Raw genomic sequence first — 26,171 nt, forward strand, 5'->3', positions numbered from 1 at the left:
TTGGCGGTAGACGCCATTTCTGCTCCGGATTATGAAATCACAGGAGTGCCATAAAAAAAAGATAAATCAGTTAAAATAAATAAATAAATATGTCATAGATATATAGAGGAATAAACAAAAGAATAATTACAAAATAAATCTGTTAAAAAATTCAAGAAAGAATAAAATAAAACAGAGTGGATAGCGGACTGCACAGTGGAGCAGTGGTTAGCGCTTTCGCCTTGCAGCAAGAAGATCTCTAGTTTGTTTCCCGACTTTCCCGGGATCTTTCCACATGGAGTTTGCATGTTCTACCTGTGCATGCGTGGGTTTTCTCCGGGTTCTCCAGCTTCCTTCCACAGTCCAAAAACATGCTGAGGTTAACTGATTATTCTAAATTGTCCGTAGGTGTGAATGTGAGTGTGATTGCTTGTCTGTATAAATAGCCCTGTGATAGACTGGTGTCCTGTCCAGGGTGTCCCCTACCCTCACCTCTAGACAGCTGGGATAGACTCCAGCCCCCCACAAAACCACTGAGGACAAAGCAGTTTATAGATGATGGATGGATGGATGGATGTTTTTGTAGGTCTTTATGCTAAGCTCAACTAATTAGCTGTTAATAGTAGCTTTGTAATCAGTGTAAATAATGTTGATTTTGCTATCCACCAGAACCTCAAAGCATATTTCCCTAAATGTCAAATTAATTATTTTTAAAATATAGGTATGATTTAGTGCATCTTTAAGTTTAATATCTGCAGGGCGTGCATACAAGTAGACACACAAAACACTTGTTTTCATCAGCACATTAGTGTATTTGCTGAAAGACAATATAGAGGTGTCATTTTTTCAAAATGTGAATATGTTTTTACTTCTGAGTTGCTGGGTTTCTGTTGTCAGCCTCCACTGACTCTGAATGAATAACCTTAATTCAGTTCAGTTCTATTTTTTGCTTGTGGCTCGAAAACCAGTTCAACTTGATCACCGTGTGTGCATGCGTGTGTGTGCGTGTACATGCGTTCCCAGATTGACGCTTAGTTTGATGGCTAGTGTACATTTTACTTCTAGCTTTGACCATCCTGCAAAGTGGCAGAGCTCCCTGTAATGGATAAATAATATATTGAGGATATCTTTATCCCTTTAGAGGAGATAACATCTATTTTTCATATTTTTCACATGCTGTTTATGGTCAACCCTTATTTTGGTGTCCACATATGACGACAGGTTGGGTGTGGTGCAACAAAGGAAAAAAATTATCATCCTTGACAAGCTGTTTAAAAAAGTAAATCCAAAGTAAATTTTTGTCTCACCTTTGTGCAAATGTATGATTCATTGTAAGCATTGTTTTATTCTCAACATAACCAGAGGCTGACATATCCAGAATGAAATACTGTGGAGGTGTAACCTGTTCAACATGAATCGGGTGTAACTTCATGTGCTTGGTGTCTTTTTTTCTCTTTTCACGTGGGCTTTCATAATCTGAAATGCCGGGCATACACACAAACACCAGCTGCAGTTGAATACACGCCTGTGGAAGAGGAAGAGGAACCTGCTTAGTTCTGCCCCCTTGTGCAGCACAGCGGAGTCAGACGGTAACGCCATCGTCACAACGCAACACACCCTTCAGTGGTGCACCTGTGTTTTAAGTGTCAGGAGACAGATAGCGTTTAACGCCAGCTCTTTACAGCACCGAAGGACTTGAGCTACAAACAAGATTTGGTGAGAGATTCAGCTTTGATTTCATGACAATACATAATTTTATTTCCCACATGGATAGTCACTGTAACTTCAAGAAAGTCATCACCGGTTTTAAATCTTATGTCTACATGTATCTGCCTTAGAAGGATCTATAACGAACGGTGGATATTTATCCTCATATCAGGGGAAATACAAAACAACAAAAACAAGCTAGATTGTGTGTACAGGCCAGTTATAAGATGGAAAACACACGCAAAAAGAATGAAGAAGAATGGTTCTTTTTGTTGTGTGAGTGTGTGCCTCTGGAAACAGCATGCTGTTTGGGGATTTCAGTGTTGGGAATAAGTTCTGCCTCATTAAACTGACTTTCACTGAGTGTGTTTAAGTCTACAGGAGTTCTTCCAATAGGATCCAATAAGAATATGACTTTCTGAATAAACTTTAGGACAATAAAATAAGGAGTAATGCAAGCATTTACTTGGAAAAAAGTGTGGCATAATAATAGTGAATTTCAAGTCTTACATTCAAAGCTCAGAAATAGAAAACAGTTAAATTGAAACAAAATAAACAAAACAAACAAGAAGTGTTGAATGGTAATACTTTTGGTAAATAACTCAAGAACTTACATGATAAAAAAAATGCCAAGAATTAACAGTAACATTTTTATTTGTTTTTTACATATTATTGGTAAGATTGGATAATTATTGATGATTGACTGAACGCTTAAATGTGTAATTAGAATCTTAGTGTTGCTGTTGATCACCGTGGATGGAATTTTTGCAACTTAACATGCTTTTGTCTACAGCACTGCGTCATAATTAGTAGTAATTCATTTGTATGTAAATCTTATGCAAAGTGGTTTTACTAACGTAGTGACTTTAAAGAGTGTAATTTTCTGTCTGAAATGTGGTGAGATGCATTTATGAAGAAGTGAGAAAACGCCAAAATGATGTAAATCTACTTAACTGTAGCATAGTTTTTTAAAGATTTTCTGTGTTTATATCAAAAACCAAACACATATTTGTTGAATCTTTAACATTCTTGTGTTTTAACCAAATTAGAAGTGAACCAATTCCACTAAAATTAAAAATGTCAACATCTATAGCGCTAATTTGACATTTAGGTGAACTCTCCCCTAATTTGTAAACGAACATTTAGAATTGAAACTTTATAGGCTGGTGAGCTCATTTGATCTTATTTTGTCAAATCCTTTGAACATCCTTCTAATTTTCTGTCTTTTTTAAGTGCGTGTGGTTGTACATTGTAATTTGTCCAGCCCTCTCGGTCAAACACAAATATGAGAATATTTCCACTTCTCTTCTGTTAAACTCCAGCTTTAAAAACAACAAATTAATCACAAAGACTTCTTTACCTTTACCCGACAGAGTTACAATCACGTGGAGGAGGAATAATCCTGAGCAAACACTTAAACTTTAGCCAGCTATTTATTCTAAGCCAACGATCTATGTTGCAATATATGATAAAGAAATAAAGACTCAACAGGATGTTGAAAGGCAGTTCATGAGCGTGACTGCTGTACTTGTTTGTTAAAGAAAAACATTTGTAAGACAAAAACAGAACTTTTTATAGAAGACAATATTACATTAAAAAACATCAAATGTAGGCATCTTTATACACAGATCATGATTTTATTATTGTCCAACAATCATAAATAAAAGCCTTACATCGTCATATAGTGTGCAAAAAACTATAAAATGCACTGTGTTGTTTTTGTTCAATCTAAATCACATAACAATAAAAGCGTTTTCTTTTAAAAGAGCTCATTAAAGTTTTTGTAAGAACAAATCTGTGTACACACGCATGTTTCTGTGCGCACGCAAATCTTGTATTAAACTAAAGATAAAAAATGTCTGATTCTCCACCCCTGCTCCACTGAGGCACATAGAAACACACCGGCTATTACAACCGCTTCTTAAAAACATCGTGAATGGGCACTTGAGGATCCAGCAACACAAATTCAGAGCTAATTTAAGGAACAAGTGAAAGCTTTGTCACCAGGCCACTGTGAGGATAGCAGACTGAGAGTGCTTCAGTGTGCAATCTGTATTTGAACATTCTTATCATCTATTTTAAATCAAATCAAATCAAACCAAATCAAGCTTTCTTGTCATCCTAGCGAGATGAGAGAGAACAAATCAGTCAAATAGGGTGGCATGGTGGTGCGGTGGTTAGGACAGACGTAACACTGCAGCTTCACAGCAAAATGGTTCTGTGTTTGAATCTGCTGATTGAGTCTGTGGTCTTTCTGTGTGGAGTTGTTCTTCCTGTGTGGGCTCCACAGTCCAAAGATATGCTGGCAGGGTAACCGGTGACTCCATAGTGGTAGGTTTGTGTGGTTTTTGTCTTTTTGTGTGCCCCTGCAGTGGCATGGTAACTTATCCAGGGACCCAATAACCCTCTGCAGCCCGGGGGTCAAACTCGTTTTAGTTCAGGCACGTTCACCCCAATTTGATCTCAAGTGATCAGTAAAACCACAGCATATTAACCTATAAATGACGACAAATACACATTTTCCCTATTTGTTTTAGTGTAAAAAAGTGCATTCTGAAAGTGTTCACATTTAAAGGCATTATGGAGGATGTTTTGTTTTTTTGTTTAATTTGTCTGATTCACATAAAATGAATAAACTGACCTTTAGTGGACTTGTATGTATGGTCTCTAAAAGAATAAAAATTTAAAAAAAAATAACTGTGGACATGGCAGGACCTGAAAAACATCAGCCAATCAAAGCGCTTGGACCGAGGCGTTTGGTTTGCTCCCTTTCCTGTCAATCAAAAATCTTCCGGCTCAGGCCTACTTACGTAGATTACGTACGCCTTGGACTTACGTGTTTTCTGTATGTGTTGCTTTGGTATAGCTTCATAGTTAGCTGGCGACTTGTTTTGCTCATCTTTTTTTACATAATGGCAGATAAAGATCCAGGGGGACCCAGCCGTAAAAGACAACTTCACGAGTCCTACGCAAGTTTCTGGAGGGGGGCGTTTCTTCGTAAATGTTAAGAGGGGGGAGGTTAGAGGGGGGAGGGAGAGGTTGTATGTGCGCATGCGCATGCTACGTTTAAAGTCGTAGGAAATTAAATCTCCTCTAATGCCTTTAATGAATGGTCTTTTTCACATCAGATTAGACAATAAAGCTTTGCTGTCATAAAATACAGTGTGCAATGAAATTCCAAATGATTTTCTCCCTTTTAAACATTTATGATGAGTTCAGAAGAAACATAAACAACTAAATAGTGGAGTAAAAGACTATGTGGCCATATGTTTGACACCTCTGTTCTACCGGATAAAGTAGGTGTAGCTGATGATGGATTGATGGAATAAATCAGATTATGCAACTGATAATTTCAGTGCTTAACTTGAAGGACTTACTTCTCAGGGTTACTCTTCTGGTTACTGCAGTCCACAAACAATAAATAATCACAATCATCAGACACTGATGTTCCACAGTAAATAAAATTTAACTGAACAAGCAACTGATATCTCACATTTCAGAGAAAATAACTACGATATTAATACTGTCCACTATTTTTCCTGCTGTTAAGCTAAAGGTTGTTACTCCTGGTCTGAGTGTTGCTGGTCTATAAACACCAAAATAATATCTAAATAAACAAACACCAGATTTTTACATGTTTTAGGGTGCTGTCTATCTGTAAATTATGAAAAAAAAGCAAAAATGGAAAAAAAAAGTACTGCATATCTTTGGCCTGCTGATAAAATACAGACTACAAATTATTTGATATTGCAGAAATTAATAAATAAACACAAATGATTCATGAAAAGCACAAATTTCCACTGTCAAAATAATGGAAAAAATTTACTACATGGTCCTGAAAATGTTTTACAATGAAAGTCTTATCATCCCTCTGAAACCCAAACAAAAATGTCACATTTTTTCTCTCTGCTCCTGTACCTCACTGCTGACAGCAAAACCATGACTAGAAGCAGAGAGGACTGAAAAATATTCCGTATGTGAAGCTATAATGTCTTACAAAGAAAAAACAAAGGTTGCTTTTTTGATAATTCATTTTAGAAAAAGTGGAGAAAACTGGAATCAACATATGTCAGTAATACTACAGAAAACAGTGACTCTACATGCAGTTTGTTTATTGTTTGTTTATTTATTGTTTGTTTATTATTAGGATCCCCATTAGCTGTACCCTTAGGTCAGCTAATCTTCCTGGGGTCCTATTTAAAAGTAACATTTTAAATACAATACAATTCATACATATGTCAAAGGTACGAAAATAAAATTAAAAACCATATATATATACACACATACGATATTAAAAGTTAATCCTGTGACTTACAGGCTTCAAAAGTTTCAGTTCAGGCAAAATGTCCCAGAACTTTTTGTCTCACTAAGTCAGTACTGACTTCACAATAGTAAATGAAGAGTGCAGAATTTCTCATTTTTGCAGAATCTGGTTAAAGGGAGCAATTAAGTTCTGGCTAGTTTTTAATCTAGACTTGTATAATAAAGTGATTTTGTTGAAATATTACAATAATTGGTTAATTTTCCTGGTGGAATGGCATGTCACAAATGAGTAGAGTGCTGATAAAAGATGAAAATCTGATGATTCTTTGTGTTTTTACAGCTTTTGGCTCTGATAAATGGTGTAAATTTGGTGATTTTATTAAAAACAAGATTCCTTTCAAAACTGCCACCATTTTGGGGCATTTAAATTGGAAATAATTGAAGTAAATGCTGAGTTTCTGGTCATGCTGTAAAAATGCACTCACTTTAACACGACTTTGTCCAAATATACGACCAAATACTGCTCATTAAATTAATAATAAAGCCCTGTCTGTAATCCAAGTCTTCATCAAGTATTGTCCAGTTTCCTACGGACCACTTTAATTACAATTATCATAAGGTTGTGATGGAATTTTGGCTCGATGACACAAAACAAATCCCTGCGTATGCTCAAGCCACGTAGGCATTTATATCTCTCTTTGTCTGTTAGTGGAACTCTGGTGTAGTTTTGCTAAGCAAGTAAAGTAAGAAAAAACAAGCATACAGAGTTGCAATTAACTCTGTGTTACTGAGAGTTGGATCTCCTAGAAGGATGATGGGTGCTGCATAATCACAGTGGGCCAATAATGCATCTCTCTGGCTCTTGTTTTTGTATAACAGCCTGCAAAAATACATAAATTGAGAAGTAAAGAGCTGCTTTGTCCCGGTGCTTCTGATGGCCAGACACTCTTATGGGGAAGTAAATCTGTTGTCATGGTCACACTGTGGGAACAAAAGTCTTTCTGTAGATAAAAGCTGGTTCCACAAGGTAAACATATATCTGTTGACAAAGTTATTGGATACTATAGTGATTTATTCTTAGAGGTATGCTGATGTTAAAGGTGGGATGAGGTACTTTAAACACTTAAGTCGCTCTGCATCTCTTCATGGCCAGTTTGTACAGGAAGAACAACCAGCATCTGTTTCGGTGTGGTTTGTAGGGGTTTAATAATATAGCTACTATCTGAGAGCATCCTTTATTAATTGTCCACTGAGAAAAGAATGTAAGTCTTTGTAATATGACACAAACAAGCGTTTCATGACCAAGTTAGACAATTAAAATAAGGGTTAAAAAAAACTGTGTGCTATTTGGTTTCACTTTGCATGACATGTTTTTTCTTTATAACAATGGTCCCCATAAGTGTACGATAACCACTGCTATACAGAGAGATCCAGTTCATTTTAAACCTAAACTCTTTCCTTTGAGCTTATTTGCTTCAAAACATACACACGTTCTAGAGAAATTCAGTCAGAAACCTGGCTTATAGGCAGGCAGAAGTAATACGTATCATAGTAAAAAAAAAGGTATATTCTTTGTTCTGGTAACATTTTGAAGTACATTTTTTAAGGAAGGTCATTTACTTGCTGTCTTTGTGTCCATTGTTTGGATCTGAATGGTGTACAGTTTCACCGTTCTTTCCTTTCATTGATCTAGTGTCTCTTCATTGTTTTGTCTCCGTGTTAAAGGTCAGTTTTTGCAACTGATTGTAAGTAATCTCACAGCCACTCCCTGATTCCTGACTGGCATCAAACAAACGTGAGAGAGCAACAGTGATACGACTAAATCCTGTTCTTTTTTTTTCTTTTTTAAAACATGTGATTGTATAACACCTAATGTATCAAACTTTGACAGGCTGACAATAATTCCACGCTGTACCTGCCGGCATAATTAGGCGTATAGTGTTTTTATGATATTTTAGAGTTTACTTAAGAATCGAGTAAAAGAGAAATGTACGATTTCAGTTTTATAGAATGGTCAGGATCAGGTTGCTGCTCCACCCTTGAGGCTAGTAATGCTTGTTGGTGAATAGTGACTGAGTGTTATCTGCTTTCTCTTTTTCCCTCCCCAGTGACTGTCAACATAAAGCCCTCTCATCCCATGAGACTCGTCGCATTATGAGATCACTCTACTTATTCCTACTGGTTTACCTACAAGGCACCTTCATTGGTAAGACCAGATTTTCTTTTATCTAAAACAGAGTCAACAGCCTGCTAAAGGAGAAGGATGGCAGCATTATATTTATTCTGATTATTAACGACAAACCCAACAATGAACTAAACCTGCTGCCAGCTGTAAGTGTTGTCCGTGTAGCTAAAAGCGATATATTTCTGCGCCATAGACATCCATTCCAGATGTTAGCCTCACAAGGGGACTTACACACGTGGACAAAATTGTTGGTACCCCTCAGTTAAAGAAGGAAAAACCCACAATTCTCACTGAAATCACTTGAAACTCACAAAAGTAACAATAAATAAAAATTTATTGAAAATTAAATAATCAAAATCAGCCATCACTTTTGAATTGTTGATTAACATAATTATTTAAAAAAACAAACTAATGAAATAGGGCTGGACAAAAATGATGGTACCCATAACTTAATATTTTGTTGCACAACCTTTTGAGGCAATCACTGCAATTAAACGATTTCTGTATTTGTCAATGAGCGTTCTGCAGCTGTCAACAGGTATTTTGGCCCACTCCTCATGAGCAAACAGCTCCAGTTGTCTCAGGTTTGATGGGTGTCTTCTCCAAATGGCATGTTTCAGCTCCTTCCACATATGTTCAATGGGATTCAGATCTGGGCTCATAGAAGGCCACTTTAGAATAGTCCAACGCTTTTCTCTCAGCCATTCTTGGGTGTTTTTGGCTGTGTGTTTTGGATCGTTGTCCTGTTGGAAGACCCATGACCTGCGACTGAGACCAAGCTTTCTGACACTAGGCAGCACATTTCTCTCCAGAATGCCTTGATAGTCTTCAGATTTCATCGTACCTTGCACACTTTCAAGACACCCTGTGCCAGATGCAGCAAAGCAGCCCCAAAACATTACTGAGCCTCCTCCATGTTTCACCGTAGGGACAGTGTTCTTTTCTTCGTATGCTTGGTTTTTGAGTCTATGAACATAGAGTTGATGTGCCTTACCAAAAAGCTCCAGTTTGGTCTCATCTGTCCAAAGGACATTCTCCCAGAAGCTTTGTGGCTTGTCAACATGCATTTTTGCAAATTCCAGTCTGGCTTTTTTATGAGTTTTTTTCAGCAGTGGTGTCCTCCTTGGTCGTCTCCCATGAAGTCCACTTTGGCTCAAACAACGACGAATGGTGCGATCTGACACTGATGTACCTTGGCCTTGGAGTTCACCTTTAATTTCTTTGGAGGTTGCTCTGGGCTCTTTGGATACAATTCCAACGATCCGTCTCTTCAATTTGTCATCAATTTTCCTCTTGCGGCCACGTCCAGGGAGGTTGGCTACTGTCCCGTGGGTCTTGAACTTCTGAATAATATGAGCCACTGTTGTCACAGGAACTTCAAGCTGTTTAGAGATGGTCTTATAGCCTTTACCTTTAAGATGTTTGTCTATCATTTTTTTTCAGATGTCCTGGGACAATTCTCTCCTTCGCTTTCTGTTGTCCATGTTCAGTGTGGTACACACCTTTTCACCAAACAGCAGGGTGACTACTTGTCTCCCTTTAAATAGGCAGACTGACTGATTATGAGTTTGGAAACACCTGTGATGTCAATTAAATGACACACCTGAGTTAATCATGTCACTCTGGTCAAATAGTTTTCAATCTTTTATAGAGGTACCATCATTTTTGTCCAGGCCTGTTTCATTAGTTTGTTTTTTTAAATAATTATGTTAATCAACAATTCAAAAATAATGGCTGTTTTTGATTATTTGATTTTCAATAAATTTTTATTTATTGTTACTTTTGTGAGTTTCAAGTGATTTCAGTGAGAATTGTGGGTTTTTCCTTCTTTAACTGAGGGGTACCAACAATTTTGTCCACGTGTGTATTTCTTCATCCTGTTGCTGTAAATACGCAAACAAAGCATCAAATGTGTTTTAATTCACTCAAAGAAATGCTATATTTCCTCAAGTTTGACTAATTTGGTCTTAAAAACTACTGCTGTTAGAGGTAACTACTCAGCCTCTTGTAAAGATGAAAGATTGACTGACATCTGCAGTAGAATAAAAAGGCTTGGGGCCTTACAGAGACATCAGAGAGCACTGAGAGACGGATGACCACAATTTAGCTTCTTCTTCTCTTCACTGATCTAACTGGACAGTAACTCAACTGTACAAAAACAGCAACAGTGTTTAAAAGACAAATATGATGTCAACAAATTCCAAGAAGACTCAGCAAATTCCAAAAACAGCTGAGCGTTGTAGTTTTGAGCAGTAAACTGTGCTTTTCTTGAGGACTATTTTCAGCTGCGTATTAATACATGGCTGTTACACTAGTGCACTTGTGTGGCTCACTGGTGTGTTTTAGTAGTTTCTATAGCACAGAGGAATAAGACAAATGAGACTTCAGACACACAAACAATTTTCTACTTGTTTGAAAAATCTATTCTTTTGCTCTTTTCACTGGATTTATAAAAATGCCAAAGTACAGATACATATTACTGACATTTACTAGTGCAAGAACACAATTTTAAGGCTTTTATGCCCCATTTAGAATATTTGTTCTCTGATAGGAGGTCAAATATTTACATCAGGATTATTTCAGGACAAAAAAACATTTGTTCATAATTGGTCACAAAGCTTCTTTTTCCGTTCACTATTTTGACATTTAACAATAATGCAAGAAGACAAGATTTAATTCATGTTGTTTAAATGCCCCAATAAAGTTTCTAGTATTCAACACTGACAATGAACTCTGTCTGTCTTATCCCAACAGGTGGATCACATGCACAAAGGTAAGATCAGCAAGTTAAAAGACCTCAGCAAAAATACAGACATCTTTGTTTTGTTTTGTTTTTTACAGAGCCAGTGGTGCATAAAATGTACTTTTCCATTTCTAAAGTGTTCACACTGCTTTAAGTGCAATGATCTGTGACGTGTTTTATCTCTGAATGCTCGTCCGGTCGCCTCACCAATGGAATTCTACAGAAATACGACATGCGCAACAGAAGCATGTGGTCCGGTGAGTGAAGCCGATGCATCAAATTTCTGCACATAGACGCAAAATGATTCCAAAAGTTTTCAAAAAATCTTAACTTCTGTCTGTCCTGGTCGTGTTGATGAATCTAGATGTACGATCATAATAAACCCCTTCAGAAGCCACAGCCAGATCTTATCTCATCTTTAAAGGCAGTTTCTCAGATTGGTTCCAAAACAAGAAATGATATGCCTACGTCGAACAAGTCATGAAGTTGTAGAGCAGCATTCATTGTGGATTTGGTATGCTTTTGTTATTCAGGAATGATGTATTATGTTAAGCCTTTTGTTAGTGTCAGCAGAGCAGCTTCAGGATTTGGCATTGTTTCACCTGTGAGTATATTTGAAGCTATAATCACTGTGGTGAAACGATACCAGGAGTTTTCTAACAGTGATAGTGTCGGACAGGATCATGTAGTTTACCTTTCTAAAAAAAAAGGGTCCATAAAATCTGTAAAAAGTTCTTCAGAGAGATCCAGGGATCAAATTCAGCCACAGTCAGCCGAACAGTTTGGTTTCGTCTTTGTCGTGGGACTCCTGGTAGGGCTCAAATGTACAGCTGCAAAACTGGCCAAGGCACATACCTACACCATCAACACCTCTTTCACATGCCATTTATCACCTCAGATGTTGTTAAATTACTTCCAGGCGGAGATTGTGAAAACATTAAACAATCCAAAGGTGTGGACAAAAACATAAACCGAAAAAATTGCTTGTCATTAATACCGGTTTGTCGGGTTGAGAATCGGTAAAATTGTCAAAGATCTTGTTGCAACTTGTCCACCATAATTTTGCATTATTACTGCAAGACATTTCTTGATTCAGAGTACAGTTTTGTTTGACAGTTTGATGAGGCAAAATTACATAGAGGCCAGACACTTGCTGAAATCTTATATAGACCTTTAGTACAGCAGCCATTTTTAACTTGCTGCAGCAGAAATAGCCAAGTGGTAATTGTGTATTATGACTTATAATGTAATTTAGAATGCCAATTTGCCACATTTTAAATAAATTACATCAGTAAATACACCACTGTTACAAATTTCAAGTGGCAGAGCTCAGATTTACCTAAACTTGCTGCCATTCTGTGGCCCAATCAGCCGTCATCACCATAACTGACTAGAAATTCACAAACACAATCCGAGTCCTGCTAGCATGGTTCTAACTTTTACCTTAAATCAGATGAATCTGCCAGAAGAGGGCAGCTGTAGGGTAGAACCCTGGACTTGGAAATCCTAAACTGCTTAACAAACGTGTTTTTTAGCAACAGCTGAGCAAGCTGAGAGCCACATGTGCACACTACATTCACTAAAGCAAATACGGGTCTTTAAGAGAATTTAATGTCATAATTATGAGATCTAATCACGAGGAAGGTTGAAAATAGCGATTTTTAAAAAAAGAGAAGTCTGAAAACTGAAGTTAAAAGACTTCTCTTTGAAAAACAGAGCTTAGATATTATAATGTTGTTGTGGAAACGGCTGCTTTACTCTAAGCTTTCACCACAAATGTAGAGCAGCAACACTGGCGCTGTTTTTTTGACTTTCTTTGAAAATTAAAATCCCTTACTGACAACTAGCACCGATCTCCTAAAGATCTATGAGAACCGAATCTCGTGACTAGAAGACAGCAGGTTATAATAACAAGCTCAGGCCTCTTTCTTTCACACTCTTTCCATGTTACTCAAGTTTCCCACTTGTCATGAATTCCAAGGTGCCAGATCCATCCTCACACTTTCTCCAGTGTGTGGGACTGCCGTCAACAGACACAGCGACAGACCACATGCACAGGCTGAAAGAAATGCTTGAAGCGACGATGGATCTGTACACCTTCATGGTATGTCCTCAGCTGCCTCACGAAACAAAGAATGTTGCCACAGATTCCTGCCTGACCAGATAGTGCTGTGATGCCGTTCTTGCTTTTTTGTCGTGTCGTGACCGCTAGACCAGATGTCACAGATTGTCCACATGTTTCTCAGCTTTTCAGTGAAACGACCAAACCACGTTATGTACCATACAGTAAATTAGCATTACTCATTCAGCAGTACCACTCCTCTGTCACTGCCATCACAGAGAACCAGCGTGAGAGGCGTTCCATTTCTGAGCCTGCAGGGGGAGCTGGAGTTAAACCTGAAGGCAGACCCTCTCCAGAACGAAGCCCTGGTCCAGATGTGGCTGGAGGTGAAGATCAAACCTCTGCTGAAATCCATCACCAAACAGTTCCTGACCTGCCTGAGCACCAAGAACTTCAGCTGCTCCACCTACCAGACTGTGTATGTATCTCTGTCTGCTGGTGTGTTTCTGTTACTGCAGCTGTCTCATGACAATAACTTCTCGACAACCCATTTCTTCTTGCAGAGTCAAGGAGCTCAGTCACCATTATTCTGAGATGCATCCAGTCAGACAAAAGTGGATCTACATGTTCTTCATGTACCCCTTCCTGTCTGGAGACAGAGTCGCTGGTAAAAAATGTTTTAATGCTGCTAATAAACTACAAATTACCTCCTCAGTGGTCAAACCTACATTTATGTCCAAAGTCTCCTTGGGTTGTTATTTTAATCACAAAAGTTATCATGCTCAGTGTGTGCTCTGAAAAAAAGCAAGTGTGCAAAAAAGAATTCAAATGAAGGATGAGACTAAGATTAGGAATTACTAAAAGAAATGTAAAGAATAACAGTTCAAATACAAACATCTTAATTATAGTTAATGTTAGTTCCAAAAGGCCACAGAATATATGGATCCAGTGTCTGTGTGTGTTGTTGAAATTTTAAGTAACTAGGAAGCCAATCAGATATGTTTCTCTTTTCAGATGTGGGTTATAATGTGTGTAATAAATTACCATCATTTTGACTGCTGTCCTAATTACTGAATCCACTTTAAAGCTGTTGGCTTTTTGTACTTGGATTAATTATGCAAAATTTCACTGGACTTAAACATCACTTAGATTTGAACATATATAACCTTTTACATGTATGATGCTGCTGTAGGGTCACATGTATCAGCGGAAATATGTCCATATCATCAAAATATGGTTGTATGGTGGGGTATAAATGGGTATACAGAATGGATAAATAACAAAAACACCTTCATTTTTAACAGAAACATGAGTTTAAAAAAAGACTTTAACCTCCTCGTTAAAAATTAGCTTTGTGCAAAATTATGATGAATAATACAGCAAATGTGTAGGAAAATTATTTTAAAAAAAATGCCTTAAACCAACAAATACAGGTGCACACGTTTGCTTTGATGTGCTTTATACACAGGCACATTTTTGACGGTCCAGCATCACAACGAACCATTTGTTCTTCAGCCTAAAGTTCACTGAAATCTGTTGTCAAATCTGTGGCATGTTCCATTAACAAAGTACTACATTTTTGGTATCTTGTTTGACACTCTACAGTTTATCTGTTAAAATCGACTGTATATGATATAATTTATGTAATGCACATGTAAAAAGGAGTTCATTCGGTGTTTGGGATCTCTGTACAGGCTGTGTGAATCCGAGTGAGAGCAGTGAGGAGTGGTTGATGAAGAACTTTGGTTCGTTCAGAGCCATGGCTCGAATGAAGGACTTTTCAACACTCAACATGGTCTTCAGTGGAGTAAGTTAAACCGTCTCTTCTCTAAGAGCTACAGAGCTTTTATAGTAGGTGATGTCCAGAGACATTTTACAGAACTTTTAAAGTTGTAGTAAATGGAGGCAAAGTTTTATTTTTTGCTTTTACTGTCAAGTCCATGACAGCTTTCACTTCAAACACATCATTGCTTTCTACACTGCTGCCTCTTGATCGGACTCTCCTGTTCTTGTTACGTTACTTCTTGTCATTTTTTCCGCCACAGTTGGAGGTTCTTCACCTGTTGTCCCCAGAACAAAAAGCTGAGCTGCTGATGAGGCCTGAGGTCGCAGGCTTAGACAACGGCACCTTATCCCTGGTCTTCCACAGTTTGATGACAGGAGGCTCTGGCCCTCCCCCCACCGCTGGTCCTGGATGGGGGCACAGTGGGACGACTCCTGGATGGAACCAGAACTGGACCACTCCCGGATGGAACCAGAACTGGACCACTCCCGGATGGAACCAGAACTGGACGACTCCTGGATGGAATCAGAACTGGACCACTCCCGGATGGAACCAGAACTGGACCACTCCCGGATGGGGCCACAACTATACGAGCCCTAGATACCCATCTATCTCACCCTCCTATCCTACAAAACCTGCATATAAACCATACCCACCATCTCCACAGCATGCCCTGAAAGAGGTGGGTGTATTTAGGTGCTTAAACAGCTGTAAAATCACCGATCAAATGTTTTACAATTCAGAAAGACTATAATGAATTATTTTGCCATTAAGTAGTTTTAAGTTTCCTAAAAGCACCACATACAGTATTCATGGCGATACTATGCCAGCTGGTTTGTTTATAATTTATAGTTCTGCCCCCAAATGGCCAATACATAAAAAAAACTCATTGTAAATTATTTTGAGTTGATTTAGCATAGAAAATCCACCAGCAAGAGTCTTCGCTGCCCTAACGATGAGAATTAACTTCACTCTGGTCATGATTTAGTTCAAGACCATCTTATGAATTGGAAAAGGCTAAAACTAGCTGAGTTAAATGAATCAAATTTGAAAAAAGAAGTTCAATAAACTTAAGAAGAAGATCTTTATTGTCATCATACAGAGTACAACAAAATTGCTGTCACATACTGATGGGGGAAGCTGCCATGCAAGGCGGTAACCACAGCTCATCAGGAGCAGTTACAGGTTTGGTGTTTTGCTCAGGGACACCTTGACATGAGTTCTCCAGGCTAGGGATTGAACCAGTAACCCTCTGGTTGCAAGACGACCACTCTACCATAGGCGTCAGTTTAGGGGGGGACGGTGGGGACGTGTCCCCCCCCCCCCACACACACACTTTTTGTCAGGGGTCATTTTGTCTCCAACACATTCAAATTCTTCACATGTAAGCCGTTGTAAACCCAGTTATTTTCAGTAGTATAGAAAATTCCGACGCTCATGAACGCACCATCCGCACTCGGCCAAGAGTTGCACAGACACGCAGCACACCTTCCTGAGGTTAAAAAAAAAACAAACAAAAAAAAGACGCGCAGATGCTAAATTTGCGCCTGTGCCAAGTGGAAGCTCTGACCAGAGGCGTGCAGGGGCAAAATTTCGGCCTGGGAGAATTAGTACTATAGCGGCCCACAGACCCCTCTACCCGCATGTACCGATAGCTCAACAGCATGAGTCTCCGCCTTTGGAGTGGTGGTTGTGAGTTCGTGCTCAGCTTGTTGCATTTTGCCGCCGTTCTTTGACATTTTCTCAAAGTGCTGTGGTCCCCCCCCACCCCCCACCCCACCCCGCACACACACACACACACACACACACACACACACACACACACACTTTTAAAAACAAACTGATGCCCTTGCACTCTACCCATTGAGCCATGCTGGCCCCCCATCCTACCTCCATATAAGATATTAAGTTGAATCAAGTAATTACATGGGCAATAAGCAGAGACCGACTTTCCTTTTACATTTTCTAAGTTTTAAGAGTTAAATCAACGGGCGTTTGGACTGAATTTGATACTGACTGACCAAACTGACAAAGATAAAAAACAACTTTCCACCAAGTCTGTTTTCTCAAATTACAAAAATCAAGAGTTCCTGGGGAGTTTTAACTCTCCAACAGTGTGTCCCATCCAGGCAATCTACATAAATGCTTGATTTGCTTCTTATGAACTTATGGAATCTAATGAGTTGGATGAACTTTCAGCTGTTCATTCATTCAATTCTTTTTGTAATAATAGCTCAAGTTATAAGGACACTTTTCTATTCTGAAATGGTTTAAAAATACAAATACAAAATGCAAAAAAAAACCACCACATAAACATTTTAAGACCAATTAGCTAGAAATTAGCTAAATCTTTTTGGTTTACTTCAACAAGAATTTCCATTCTTAAAAATGTAAGAAGTTTCAGTTCCCACCTAAAATCGTTTCATCTAATTTCAGACAACCTCTCCTCTTTTGTCACAGGTTGCAGAGGGATTTATGATGGCTTTCAAACCTATATCGAACTTTGTTCATGACTTTGTGTCCTTCACTGAAGAGGTACACGCACTCACACACATGTTGCCACACGACATAAACTCAGATGTGGGTCACGGTAAGAAAAATAACTCAGTATCTGCTGTGTTTTTCCAGAGGGATGTGTCAGAAATGAGAAGCACTACTCTGACTCAGTTCCTGCTCAACTGGACTCTGGCTGAACTGGCAGACATGTATCGGCCGCCAAACAAAACTGCACTTCCAGAGATACCAAATTTTGACGTGACAGATGTGGAGGACTGGTACCGGCAAGTTGTGATGCCATTGTTGCAGAGTTTCTTGCCTGATGACACGATGCTGATGCATGAAAACATCACGCTCGCTTTTCACAATGTGTTGTAAGTCAAGTTAACAATGAGCCATTTTTATTAGAGTTGCTCATCCAGAGGTGTTAAGTTTCTTCTTTGGGGCTTGCATTTTCAATGAGGCTTTCCTAAAGTATCTATTTTTGATTGTTTCTAACACATAATACCTGTCAACTTGGAAATAATGCAGTTATTGAGAGGTGATATATATTGCATAAATACTGTTGGATACAGTGGTATTAAAAAATCTTCACGTTAGAGTTAGTGTTAATGTTGCTTAATGTTTGTTTCCAGTATATCTTTATAGGACAAAATGTTTAGTATTAGTGTTAGTTGGTGGACCAGTTTTCTTGGTCTGTTGTATGTAAACTTGTCATTTGTTTTTGTGCAGCTATTTGGATCATGGTAATGGCAACGAATCCTCTGAAATCCAGGATGTCTGTAGCATCACCCTTGATAAAAACCCTTGTGCGGTGAGGCTTCACTTTATTTATTTTTGTTCGCTGTTGTATTTTTAGTCAGCCAAGTTCGACTTCAGAGATTATATTTAAACCTTTATCACCCTTTCTGCTATAAATCCACCGTGAAAAGCTGACAGTCACCTTCTGAATCCACTTTGTTTTCATGCTACCAGCTGACTGATATGGTGAAAAATGTGGCCCATGTTATGCACTGTGCTGCTCGCACCAACCTGACAATGAATGAGGAGACGGTCATGAGACTGATAGAAGAGCTGACCAAGCGTCTGAATTCCCTGATCAGAGAGCTGGCCTCAGCAGTGAGTATCTGAAACACTCTGACTGTCACACATCTACATCGTGACTTCATTTGAATTCCATTTGCAGGCTTGTTCCAACAAAAAACTAAATCTTTCATTTCTCTTCCTGTCATTTAGAACTTCACGGAACTGGCGCACGACTTTCATCAGATCTTTAGAGAGCCGGAGTCTCCGTCTCTGACCCGGGACCACCTGGAGGACCCGGACTTCATCAAGCTCTGGTTCAAGGTCAAAGTGCTGCCCCTCCTGCCCGACGTTCATCCAGACCTCCTCTCCTGCCTCAGCACCAAGAACTTCTCCTGCCTCGTTTACCAAACCATGTGAGTCCACAGGTTTGACAAGATTTCTCTGTTTTTGCAGGGGCACGGTTTAGTGTTTTCAGTCTCGTTTTGTCTTCGTCCTGTTGCGCACAGTGTGGCAGATTTCGGCAGAACCATGGCTGTTATGGATGCTGATCCGATGTACAGTGAAAGCATCTACGAGCACTTCATCTATCCCTTCCTGCTGCATCACAACACCTCTGGTAAGCAAACGGACTGCAGTGGGACGCTAAAACAGCAAAAGGAGTTCTTGTCTGCAACTAGACAGACTACTCCACATAACATATTGGCAAATAGGAAGAGAAAAATCTTATACACAAAACACATATAATGCCAAAATTACTACATTTACCGTATTAGTACAATTACTTTGTTACAAGTGGAAGTCCTGCTTTAAAAATGTTGTGTGAATAGAAATAAGGAGGTATTATCACTATATTTACTTAAAGCATCAACAGTGAATTACTTGCAGTATTAGTTTATCACAAGAAAAGTAAACAGTATTTGAATGTTTTAGCATGTCAACATTAAGGTATTTTAAACTATTTTATTCTGTTGTGTTGTTGAATCTGCATTTAAAGTGGAGAATAGTGTATGTTTTATATAAAAAGTCTTAATTTATAATGTACCTAGTAATTAGAATGTTCAAAAAGTGTAAGGAGTGAATCATATAATGAAGCATGGAGTAGAAATATTAAAATAAAGTCCAATTACTTCAAACTTACTTTAGTAAATGTACACAAAACTGTTTGAAAGGTGTTTTTATTTTCTTTTTATTAAAAAGTAATGTGCAGAAGTAATGTTAACACAGTGCATATGACGTAAATTTACATGCATTTTTGTTCCAGACCCGCAGTGTGTCTCTTCAGCCACTGACAGCGCAGAATGGCTAAAAAATAATTTTGGTTTCTTCTCAACATTCGTCTCCGTCGTTGACTTCTACCGGCTCAACCCACGTTTCTCTGGAGTGAGTCTGAAAGAACATGAACAAGCTCAGTTTCCTCATTTGAAGTGAATTTAAGTAAAGCATTAGGTTCGCTGTAATTAATATACTCCCTCCTGTTGTCTTCTGGGTCCTGCTCAGCTTGAGGTTCTTCAGCTTCTGTCTCCAAAACAACTGGCAGAGATGCTGCTGCTGCCTCTGCCTGCTCCACCTCAGAAAGACGTCGTTATCGAACAAGTGTTTGACTTCCTCTTGAACTCATCTGAGCTCAGGAAGTTGCCAGAGGTCCTGCACTTTGCAGTCCAGCTCGCTACAAAGGTACCAGCTTCAGTCAGGATTCAGTTACTCATCAAGCTCTAACCATCCTGGATGATTAATTGTAAAATGTGCATTTTTTTTTAGGTCAATCCTCCCTGCGAGGTCTACAAACAAATGTGAGTACTTTCTACTGGTTGTATAACATAGTACAGTAGTTGATCGTCTATCATTTCTTCAGGACAAACTGCATTTCTTTTTTAGAAGTAGAGCTTTTCACAAAAGACACTGAATATGCCCACACCTGTATTTAAACACAGAAAAATGCTATTTGTTCCACTTGTGCATTTCCTGCTCTGACAAATCCAAATATTCTCTCTATAAAGGATGTGGAAACAACACAGAAACTAGAAAAAATACTACATACATGTATGTAATAAAAAACAGACATGTATTCATTTAACATCTTAAATAAACAGGATTGTCTGTTGCTGTTTGAAATACCAAAAGTACAGAAAGGATTCAATCTTAGTGACTGAAAAATCAAATACTTTGAAAGCAGAACAGACGACTGCACAGTATGAGGCATTTACTATCAGCATTATTTTCTGTTACTGTAGGTTTTTAAATAATTGGGAGATGGCAGCATAGCTTAATACTTTCTGAGCATATTAGAATCAAAAAAAGTGGAAACTTTGGTCAAAAGACAAAAGAACGGGATACATTTTGTTACTGACAGGACTTTTTCACATATTTTTTTCACATTTGTTCAAAGGACAGTTTTGGGTAATTTTCTATTTTTTAAATAACAAAATGAAAGGATTCTGTAGCTCTCCTGCTGGTGTTATAAGCGCTCTAAATGCTCTCCTTTCAGTTTGGAGCGACTGTACAAAGCCATACCAACTCTGCCTCCAGACGTGGAACCGGCCACTTGGGCTGCCGTTGACGACCTGATAAATGTTGCACCATTAGGTGAGTCTCTCTGAGGACACTCTGGAGGACCAAATGAACAAAGCTATGCAATTATCTCCTTGATTCAACCCTGTGAGACCCTCGTGTCGTCCTGCAGGTCAAATTGAACCATTTTAAAGTTTCAAAATGTGGAAAAAATATATATATTTTCACAGTGAAAACTTCCACATTTTTGGGAAATTTTTCAACATTTTTTGGTGGAAAAAAGAAATGTTTAAAAAAATGTTCTTAAAGAAAATATTAGAACGTTTACTGATATATATGAAATCATTTTAGATTTTTTTAGGATTTTTTCGGAAGAGTTTTATTCATATTTATGAAAATATTTACAATTTTTATTTTATTTTATTTTTTCATTTTTATTTCTTGACAAATTTGGGGATTTTTAAAAAATAAAACTTTTAAGGGAATTTTTTTAAGGAATTTTCTTCCTGAAGATTTTGCAAATTTAGCTGAATTTTTGGATTTTTTCAGACAAATATGTTTTGGTGCCGTAAATGAAGACAACAGGAGGGTTAAGACATATTTCGAAATGTGCTATACAGCTGTTTTTGTGTGACTGCTGTAGTTTACTGAATACTTTTTCTGCTTTGATTTTGACAGCGTGTGTGCCGGACAACCTGACGGTGAGAATTATATTTAATCTGGGAACTCTATAACTGTCATTTGTTTCAATGTTATGGATACTAACTTACAACATTTTCTGTTTAAATCTGTCCAACCTGTCGTTCACAGTGCCCAGTGACCCGGTTCAATGGTACGAACCTTTCTGTAGTCCCATTTTGTAAGTTTATTCAGAGCTAAAACCATTTAAGATTTGACAGATATCTTCTCTATTGTTTGACAGAAACTAAGATCTGCAAAGGAGTCGACAGGTTTGCAATTTTCTACTTTTTATATCCAGAATGATCAAAAACATTCAGATTATCTTTATATTCAAGTGCATTTGCTTCTTTCTTTACAGTTCTGTTCTACAGTCCCATTTCAACACATCCATGCAAGTTCCCTGCAACGTTACCTTGGAGAAATACGCTTGTGCACAGGTGACTGTCTACTTTGAAAGAATCAGAGTGGAAATATGAGGATTTATTTCAGAAAATGACCTCTCTCTCCCTCATATGTTCAGCTGGAGAACTTCACAGCGGATCAGCTGGTGTCGCTCATGAAGTGCAATCTGTCTGGAAACAGCAGCCACTCCAGAGTCCTGTGGAAGACGCTGCTCACTAAAGTCTCCATGGTTTTGGTCCCAGCTCTGGACCTGCTGGGTGACATGGTCAGTGGCTTTCATAAACTAAAACATAAGACTAACATCTTCAGCTTCTCACATTCTCAAAGTGTCAGGTGTGTCTGTTTTTGAAGTGACTCATTGATGTCTTCTGCAGTCCACACCTGTGGTTATTCCGTCAGCGATGGAGATTTTGGATGTGATTGGAGAGATGAGATTGGTGAGGCTGACTGATGAGCAGCTGATGAACAGCAGCGTGATCAGACTGTGGTTCTCTGACCGTCTGGGTGGCTTCTTGTCGTCTGCATCAGGAGGGTTTCTGCGCTGTTTGAGCAACAGGAATCTCAGCTGTCAGTCATACCAGCAAATGTAAGTGTTTTTGTCGACACACTGCCGAGGCATGTAGCACAGCTCAACAACATGCATGCTATGTTTGTCATACAGCCACCTCAGTTTAGCATTTTTTGGCTCTAAATATCACATTTCCATAAAGCTGCCACTCATTTATCATTGTAGTTTTTAGTGATGCTAAAAGACACGGAAAGGAGCAGTTAATAAAACCTTTTTTTTCTTTTTTCTTTTTCTTTTTTTACAATTTTCTGACTTATTTTGGATAAATTGCCATGAACGTTAATAACAGTAGTGGTTTAAAAGCATTTTTGAATGTTTCTTATCTTACAGAGATTAAAAAAAACTGCTGTTTCCTGCATTAAATTGACAGTTTTCGCTTTGTGTTACGTAAGATTTCAAAAGTTCGATATGCAAGGGCATCAATATAGCTGCAAATAAACCATCTGCAGCCCCAAGTTCCCATTTTGCTTTGGTAGTTAGTTGGTTACTCTGCAGTAACGCTAGCACAGACAACAGCATGCTAAGTTGGGCTAACATGCTAACTGTGCACACTCACACTGTATGTTAGATGTTAAGCCATGCTTTATGTGGCTAGCACAGGTATGAAGATGTGTGGAATGTGGTTTGAGGTTATGAGATGGCATTTCACTGTTCTGCTTTGTGAATGCGATTTAGTGCTAATGATTACACTACCTCAGGCTAAGTATCTGAGGTGTGCTGATGTTCTCAACAATCTGTCATCCAAGACTGAGCCAAACATGCGACTCCACAGTAAAATATCTTTTAAAAAAACTGCACAGCAGAGCAGCTTTTCGTCTGGTACGACAGCTGCTAGCTCCCAAAGAGCTCCAACATACATATTTAGACCATTTTTACATCATCGTATGATTTAAAAAAAAAATTCTACCCTTGATTTTCACACCAGACTGCAGGTGTTCATCCAGCACTTTGAGAGCATGACCTTAAAACAGCAGCAAGCGGTCTTGAAGAATTTCATCCTCCGTTTCCTGCAGCAGCCACGCTCAGGTACTCACATTGTTCTCATTTCTTAAATGGACTAAGTTGAAAACGTGAGCATTGAAAGATATTTCTACCTCATCTTTTCTTGCTGCAGACCCAGGCTGTGCGTCTGCCTTCAACAGCACTGCAGAGGGGCTCAAGAACAATCTGGGTCCATTTTCAGGGTTGTTGTCGTTTAAAGAACTGCTTGACCTCAACCCACGATTCAACCCTGTGAGATCTGAAATTGAAAAAAACCCAAAATGTGCCAGTGCTGTTAATTATCTTGTCATCACAGATAATTGTCAACCTTGTTGCTTGTAGCTGGAGGTCGTACCTCTCCTGACTCCAGAGCAGAGTGCAGAGCTGGTGGTGCTGCCGCTTCCAGAAAAAGACGTCATTATCGACACACTCTTTGATTACTTCACCGAGTCTCCCAACGAGAAGAAATTCTCAGAGTTTCTGTCTTACCTCGTCAAATTCAGTCCACAGGTACTAAGTCTAAAGCCGTTACTTATCGCTTTATATTCTCACTGTTCTCTGGTAAAGTAGTGATCTTTGTTTTTTTTCTTCTCCAAGGGAAACCTTTCATGTTCATCGTACAGGACACTGTGAGTTTGCATCTAAATATTCCAGATGTTTTGGAGGTTACATAAATAGTTAGATAAAGTATGGCTGAGTGATTTAATTCCACGTGTCGTCTTGTTGTTCCAGGTTTACCAGGCTGGATTTGGCCATGGCTACAGTCTCATTTCAAACAGTTTCAGCCATCACATACGCCAAAATGTCCTTATCCAAGCACATACCACCTGGTGAGAGAACAACCACAACACGTACAGAGTTTAGATCAGGAATGACTGTTCTGGTCGGTGGCTTTCAGGTTGAAAAAAATATTTTATTCCACCCAGTGTGTCATACTGTATATTTGATCTCAGACGGTTTTTTTCAGAATAAGTCATGTCTAACATGTTTTAGTAAATGAAAGCATAAAAAAATGGTTAAATAACTTGTATTTTTTTCATTCTTAGTTCTTATCATTTTGGTGATGGCTTTGACTTCAATCTGTGATCTGTATGAACAATCGCAGCATCAAGCTAACACCAATTAAAATATTCAAGTCTCAGTGTGGTTTCTGGCTGCTAGCTCTTTGGTCTCATAATTAGTTTTTTGTAAAAGTTTGATTATCACTAAAATATCTTTGTTTGACCCCAGTTTAGCCGCACAGCAAGCAGTTATACCGACTGACAGAGGCAGGTCACTGAGGATTACTGCTTCTAAAACACTTTCACAAAACTGGCAAGAGCTGATGCAAATAGTTTTAACATTAGCAGGGAAAGATAAATAAGCTCTAATTTGGTTTTATTGTGAACATTTCTGACAGTCATAAGTGATTTACTGTATATGATTACCTGTGGATCACCTGTCTTCAAGAATCTGTCTCTGTGTTTGGAAGAAATGACCGATTCATTTAACAAATCACACCATTTACTGATTTGTGTATTTTGTGCTTCCGTCATAGGCTGCATCATTTACAGCACACAGGTAATTATATACTTATAGATTGATCTTTTTGTCTGAAGTTGGTCTTGTGATTAACTGATTGACTCATGAGTATGTTAACGTTTTTCTCTCCCAAGTGCAATGTGACCATGACAAACGGTAAGCTGTCTCACTGCTTCAGATGTTCAGTTTAAAAAATACTTCAGAATTTATTATTGATAATAACCTGAAGTTCATTTGGTGTAATTTTTTTTTTTTTTTTTACAGAAACGGATATCTGTGCCGGAGTGAACAGGTGGGATTTTAAACGCACTTTTTGAACACTTTGTGCCAAACACAATGTCAACAAAGTGTTAAGCCTCTGTTTCATTTTTAAACCGCAGCACCAAGCTTCAGCTCCTCCTCGACAGCGGAGAGTTGAGCGGACCTTTCTGTGAATTTTCTGTCGAGGAATTCGCCTGTGCTTCGGTAGGGACACCAACACATATCAGCTCAGCAGATACCATGGTATCAGGTTGATGTTTGGTTTCAGTGTCTCCCCTGTTTTTGTTCATCACACAGCTGTCAGCGCTGAAAGCACAGGACCTGGCAGAGATGCTGAAGTGTGATCGCTCCTCCAGCTCCAGTGGCTCCAGAGCCGTCTGGAAGCTTCTCCTCTCCAAAGCTTCTCTGGTGCTGGATGAAGCTTTGGATCTTCTCACCAACACGGTCAGAATGAATTTTAAGCATACTGCATTTTATCATCTTCCTCAGGCTCTGCTATGATCCTTGTCAGATCCTTGTTGAGATTATTTTTTGACAGTGTAGATCAGGGGTGTCAAACTTGCGGCCCGCGGCCCAAATCCGGCCCTCCAGAGAGTCCAATCCGGCTTTGAATAGTGTAAAAATTCCAGAGAAGACATCAACTGCAGAATGTAAATTAATAAAACCATAAATTTAAAATAATTTCTAGACGTTGTCAACTTGTTTTGATCTTCAAGTAAGATACTAGATTGTTCGTTGTCATTTTGTGCTTCATTTTTGAAATATTTGTATTATTTTTGTCTGACTTTTGCCCTCTGTCTCATGTTTTTGTCGTTTTGTTTCTTGTTTTTGTCATTTTGTGTTTCCTTTTTGTCTCGCTTGTGTTTGTTGTCTTACTTTTGTCATTCTGTGTTTGCTTTATTTGTTGTTTCGTGCATCGTTTTTGTCATTTTGTGTTTTTTTGGTCTTGCTCGTGTTCGTCTCCATTGTTGGTGTTTTCTTTCTCGCTTGTGTCATTTTTTTGTC

The 26,171-nt window shown here is 38.5% G+C and overlaps 1 protein-coding gene across 1 annotated transcript in view; it reads left to right on the forward strand.

Annotated features, from left to right (window-relative positions):
• The first annotated feature begins 12,203 nt into the window (after positions 1-12,203).
• Positions 12,204-26,171, forward strand: part of LOC110968325 (uncharacterized) — a 34,573-nt gene continuing 20,605 nt past the window's right edge. The window contains exons 1-31 of the mRNA XM_051945798.1: positions 12,204-12,981; positions 13,218-13,417; positions 13,503-13,606; positions 14,634-14,746; positions 14,985-15,404; positions 17,183-17,257; positions 17,351-17,592; positions 17,951-18,032; positions 18,194-18,337; positions 18,455-18,657; positions 18,751-18,860; positions 19,506-19,624; positions 19,742-19,918; positions 20,003-20,034; positions 20,730-20,827; positions 21,431-21,453; positions 21,563-21,584; positions 21,675-21,702; positions 21,792-21,870; positions 21,954-22,100; positions 22,210-22,421; positions 23,329-23,429; positions 23,518-23,636; positions 23,727-23,894; positions 23,982-24,013; positions 24,117-24,214; positions 24,922-24,944; positions 25,040-25,061; positions 25,170-25,197; positions 25,286-25,370; positions 25,464-25,610. Coding sequence (XP_051801758.1) covers positions 12,847-12,981; positions 13,218-13,417; positions 13,503-13,606; positions 14,634-14,746; positions 14,985-15,404; positions 17,183-17,257; positions 17,351-17,592; positions 17,951-18,032; positions 18,194-18,337; positions 18,455-18,657; positions 18,751-18,860; positions 19,506-19,624; positions 19,742-19,918; positions 20,003-20,034; positions 20,730-20,827; positions 21,431-21,453; positions 21,563-21,584; positions 21,675-21,702; positions 21,792-21,870; positions 21,954-22,100; positions 22,210-22,421; positions 23,329-23,429; positions 23,518-23,636; positions 23,727-23,894; positions 23,982-24,013; positions 24,117-24,214; positions 24,922-24,944; positions 25,040-25,061; positions 25,170-25,197; positions 25,286-25,370; positions 25,464-25,610 — 3,588 coding nt within the window. The 5' untranslated portion in view covers positions 12,204-12,846. The remainder of the gene's footprint in view (positions 12,982-13,217; positions 13,418-13,502; positions 13,607-14,633; positions 14,747-14,984; positions 15,405-17,182; positions 17,258-17,350; positions 17,593-17,950; positions 18,033-18,193; positions 18,338-18,454; positions 18,658-18,750; positions 18,861-19,505; positions 19,625-19,741; positions 19,919-20,002; positions 20,035-20,729; positions 20,828-21,430; positions 21,454-21,562; positions 21,585-21,674; positions 21,703-21,791; positions 21,871-21,953; positions 22,101-22,209; positions 22,422-23,328; positions 23,430-23,517; positions 23,637-23,726; positions 23,895-23,981; positions 24,014-24,116; positions 24,215-24,921; positions 24,945-25,039; positions 25,062-25,169; positions 25,198-25,285; positions 25,371-25,463; positions 25,611-26,171) is intronic.

This window comes from Acanthochromis polyacanthus, chromosome 3 (assembly GCF_021347895.1).
Source record: "Acanthochromis polyacanthus isolate Apoly-LR-REF ecotype Palm Island chromosome 3, KAUST_Apoly_ChrSc, whole genome shotgun sequence".
In the NCBI taxonomy this organism is placed as follows: domain Eukaryota; kingdom Metazoa; phylum Chordata; class Actinopteri; family Pomacentridae; genus Acanthochromis; species Acanthochromis polyacanthus.